The sequence below is a fragment of the Mycetomoellerius zeteki genome, unplaced genomic scaffold (genome assembly GCF_001594055.1).
Source record: "Mycetomoellerius zeteki isolate Tzet28-1 unplaced genomic scaffold, Tzet1.0 scaffold9, whole genome shotgun sequence".
NCBI classification, from domain to species: Eukaryota; Metazoa; Arthropoda; class Insecta; order Hymenoptera; family Formicidae; genus Mycetomoellerius; species Mycetomoellerius zeteki.
The window spans coordinates 189,677-194,186 of NW_017257935.1; the positions used below are offsets into that span (position 1 = coordinate 189,677).

Sequence of the window (4,510 nt, forward strand, 5' to 3'; positions counted from 1 at the left end):
TCGGATATGAATCCTATCATACTTGTCAAATTCTATAGGATTTGTACAAGATTTCTCTCTCTCTTACAAGATTTGATTCAAATTAGTGAATTCACGAACCAGATTCATATTCAAAACAATAGGATTTTTCTATCGTTTTCTATCAATTTTTTTTAGCAGGGAATAACTCAACACACTAAAAATGATACTTTAAATGTATAATTAAGTGTATATATAATTTTTTATAATTATAAATGCAATAAGTTTAATTCTTCCACTTAATATTTGGTAAATGCAAAGCACTCTCAGCATAAAAATAGTCTTCAGATTGAGGTTGTAATTTTGCTTTGTAATCCGTCAGTATCATACGATCCCCTTGTTGAACAAATATCTAGAAACATATACACATAAATATAGTACTCCCTATCCTGTATCATTATTCCTTCATCCATAATCTCCTAATTAGAAAAGTATTTATGTACGTACATCGATTACTATTGTATGGCAAGATAGTTTTTTTGCCAATTCCAATCGTTTCTCTAGATTCTCAATAAATTTTAAATATTTTTCGAGAACGGCATGTGGCGCATTATATTTGTATAAAACTTTCAAAACATCTTCTGTATACAAATGTGTTTGTAATTTTGTATTACCAAGTATTCCCTAAACATAATTGATATAATTCTGATGGAATAAATGAAAATTGACTTACATAAATAAAACACGCTACCTTTGTTAAGAGTAAACGATCGATGTCATCCCATCCACCACAGGCGGCTTTAACTTGCAAAGTGACTTTCTGATACAGTCTAGGAGAAATATTATGGTCTCGAGAGAGCATCATGGGTGATATCATGACAAAATCATTCGGCGTATTGCAATGGTGTTTACATGCATAATATAGAGATTCCAGAATAGAAGAATTTAATGCAAGTTCCTCATCATTCTTTTTTTGTTTGATCGCCAATTGCCATTCTAACAATTTACGATATAAATAATACAATTTTTTCATGATAGAAAAAGAGAAATAATACAAACGTACCCAGCAACTTAATATAAGATTCTAGAAACATAGTTTCTTTGCAATTGGGTAACATGGTAAACAGTGCCTTGTAACAATTGTGAAGTTTTTGCCATAGTCTATTTGGATCTTTTGTGTTTTTTATAATAATATGCAGATTCTTCATCTGTAATCAACCAGCAAATGAAATTTGCAACTTAAATTGCATGACATCTGTAGTAACACTTACAGCAGCAGTTGAAGAATGATCTAACATTCTGTAAAATATCAAGTATCAAGAGAAGTACTAATAAATCATCAATTGTATATTATAGAAACATTACTTACGTTAAAATATCAGTTATTTCACTTGTTTGCAGCCTTATAAACAGATAATAAATATACACATTTACTGCATTCGGCCTCTCCACTAATAGTCTTTGTACCAATGATCGTTTTAAAGTTTTTATAAGAAATAAAATTATCTGCAACGTTAACCAAACATTAACAAGATTTATAATTTTTGTCCTGGCAATTAATTTATTGCAAGATTATTATTTTAGCTGTATAAGTATTTTAATTCGTACTATTAAAATAGAATTTCCATCTCCATTTGAGATAGCAGCATCTAATAAAGCAGTTTTGCTAGCGAGAGACTTGTATCGTTCTAATGAATATGATTGTCCGAGCAATATCTCTCTCAAGGTGATGTCTGGCTGCACATCGATTTCAAGACATTTATGTTCTGTTTTTGGACGACCATTCTCTGATTTATTATCTGCGTCTAAAACTACAAGATGCTCAAAAAGATTTTACATATTTTAACTTTGTCATTAACAATTACTATTTGAAATAGGAAGAGAGAATAACTCTAACGGTATGAAGAATTTCCATTTTTGATCAAAACAGATTTTAAATGCTTTAATTTATATTTAGTATGAATTTATATACATTTCTGATTCCACAATCCGTGCGCTGAATTGTTTTTTCGGACTTAAAACATACTCATGCACAGAATAGTAACATCACATTAAATCATACAAGCAATTTAATAATTTTTTAATACTAATAAGCATCTAATAAGAATATTCATTATTTATTAATGTTCATCTAAAACATGTAAATAACACTTTGTCATTAACATTAGAAGAATTCCAAAATATATTCTTGACATACTGCGTGAAAGCGTCTTTTCAGATATAACTGAGAGAAGAGATTTTGTAGTTTGAAGATCATTGGTAGACTGAAGGCTATTTTCAAGGTTTGATGTATTAAAAATTCCGGTCCATAGTTTCTGCGTGTCGCTCTTCAATTGATCCACCTGCAATTTGATTCTCAGATACTTGCCGCTCAGAGAATGCACAATTTACAATTCGTTACAATCATAACTTCATTCTCAAAGCAGAACGACCGCTTCTCGCTGCTGTACCAAAACTCATCTTCGTCTTTCACAGCGTTCATTTCGGACTTCAGAACTTCTATCTAATTCCAAATCAGATTCACTAATTACTAAAGGCCCGTCACATATGGGCTGCGTTCCACCAGAGAGAAGCCTGCGGGTGCGATCATGGTGGAAAAAGCAAGGTGTAAAGCCTTGTGTCCACGATGCTAGAAATTGGTCCGAGATCTCGGAGAGAGAAAGAATTAACCAATCACATTTAAACAATTTAGTCACATGATCAATGCGATTGGTCAATTCTTTCTTCATCCGAGATCTCGGACGGATTTCTAGCATCGTGGACACTGGGCTTAACAATCCCGATGATACGCAGTCGTTCAATTTCTGAACCAATCAGCACGCGACCCTTTTTTGTAGGTGCTCACTTTAAAGTAACATCCGTCGCGTACGTCAGTGTAGTGCGCTGTTTTCTGTTGTATGGGGAATATAGTGTGGTTTGATTTTATTTATCTTACCTTTTGCGGCTTTGCAACATTCGCTGTGAGTAATAAATATAATTAATGTTGAGAGGCATCACATTTGTTCGATATTTGCTTAATAATATGTTTAGGAATCATGTCGACTTGTTGCATAAGAAATTGTAAAAGTCGCTCCGGTGGACCTACGAAAGACATGAAAGACATAAAATTTTTTCCATTCCCGCAAGATCTTTTATTAAAAAAGAAATGGCTTGAAGTTTGCCATCGAGAAGAAGGAAATTTAAACGTGAACAGCGGTAAATTTTATTTAAAAAATACATTTATTATAAATGTTTGAAATATTAAAAAATAACAATCTATAGTTGATAAAAAAAATATCCAAAAATAACAATCAGTACAATCTGTAATTTTTAGCAAGAATATGCGACATTTCTCTTCGGATTGTATAGAAAAGAAGTTGACAAAGCCAAGTATACCGAATACTGAGGCTCGATTAATGCGTCGACTAAAGACCGGTTCGATTCCAACACAATTTCTTGATTTGCCATATTAAGGTGTAGGATTAAGAATAGGTGTAGTACATTGGAAGGTGATGAAACAGAATCCATGATGAAAAACATTTGGTAACTTTGAAAGTGATCCTATATGAAATATTCTATTTAAAAAATTCGGTTGTTTTAAACAAAGGATTTTACATATAATTGTCATTTGTAATATATATTCTACACTAAACAGTACTTTGCATGTTACAGCCCTGTTGAAAATTCTTGTAAGTTTTTTGTACCAGCAAATTATTAACATAAAGTTAGTAGTGTTTAAATTATATTCATCCTGGATGCATCTTTGATGCACCATGTGAACATAGCACACAAAACTTGCGTGATGGAAAAGTGCGGAATAGCGCTGATTGGTTGCTTCAATGGATGCATTCTCTATTCCGCAGTCCAATTCCGCATCGTGCGATTTCACCTTAAGGGTGAAATCACACGGTGCGGAAAAAGACTGCGGAATAGAGAATACGTCATTGAAGCAACCAATCAGAGCTATTCCGAATAGCGCTGAATAGCGTTGATTGGTTTGTTCAATGACGCATTCTCTATTCCGCAGCTTTTTTCACACCGTGTGATTTCACCCTAATACACAGAAATTATCTTAAGGGTGAAATCACACGGTGCAGAAAAAGACTACGGAATATAGAGAATGGCTGCGTTCAGCAGACTCAACAGTTTTGCAACCGTTTTATGATTGTCTGCTGAGATAGGACCATTCTTCTAGATCTAAAAGTATGATCCAATCAGCGCGAAGGAAACTTCCAACAGTTGCAAAACAAACGTTCTGCTGAACGCAGCCAATGCGTCATTAAAGCAACCAATCAACGCTATTCAGCGCTATTCGGAATAGCGCTGATTGGTTGCTTCAATGACGCATTCTCTATTCTGCAGTCTTTTTCCGCACCGTGTGATTTCACCCTAATACCCGGATAACATTTCTGAACGCAGCCTAAAAAGTGATATGCATATATACATCGGAAAACTGTATTTTGCTCAAACGCAAGCAAAGTTCTGTACAGTCTCTATCGAAAGTTCAATTGATACAGTGAGTCAAGTGAGTGTTTTTAATTGGATTAATCATAAGTATATAAACTACAAATTC

General features: G+C 33.5%; 1 protein-coding gene across 2 annotated transcripts; it reads right to left on the minus strand.

The window, feature by feature from the left end:
* Nucleotides 1-244: 244 nt before the first annotated feature.
* Nucleotides 245-2,515, minus strand: LOC108730346 (spermatogenesis-defective protein 39 homolog). Of its 2 annotated transcripts, none has more exons than XM_018459979.1 (9): nt 2,369-2,515; nt 2,156-2,300; nt 1,567-1,769; nt 1,328-1,464; nt 1,230-1,257; nt 1,022-1,166; nt 710-954; nt 466-642; nt 245-370 (listed from the first exon to the last, which is right to left on the minus strand). In XM_018459979.1, exons 1-9 carry the CDS (start codon nt 2,438-2,440, stop codon nt 245-247), a joined length of 1,278 nt encoding a protein of 425 aa, XP_018315481.1. In that variant the 5' UTR covers nt 2,441-2,515. The 2 variants fall into 2 exon arrangements, with proteins under 2 accessions (XP_018315481.1, XP_018315480.1); XM_018459978.1 differs by having other exon boundaries at nt 2,360-2,515.
* Nucleotides 2,516-4,510: the final 1,995 nt, after the last annotated feature.

What these genes read in the sequence shown, in the direction of transcription:
- LOC108730346 (XM_018459978.1), bottom strand. Translation starts at nt 2,440, where the DNA reads ATGAACGCTGTGAAAGACGAAGATGAGTTTTGGTACAGCAGCGAGAAG. An exon ending in TTGAGAATGAAGTTATGATT is followed by an intron (nt 2,301 to 2,359) that starts GTAACGAATTGT and finishes ATCAAATTGCAG; the next exon opens with GTGGATCAATTGAAGAGCGA. An exon ending in TGAAAAGACGCTTTCACGCA is followed by an intron (nt 1,770 to 2,155) that starts GTATGTCAAGAA and finishes AGCATCTTGTAG; the next exon opens with TTTTAGACGCAGATAATAAA.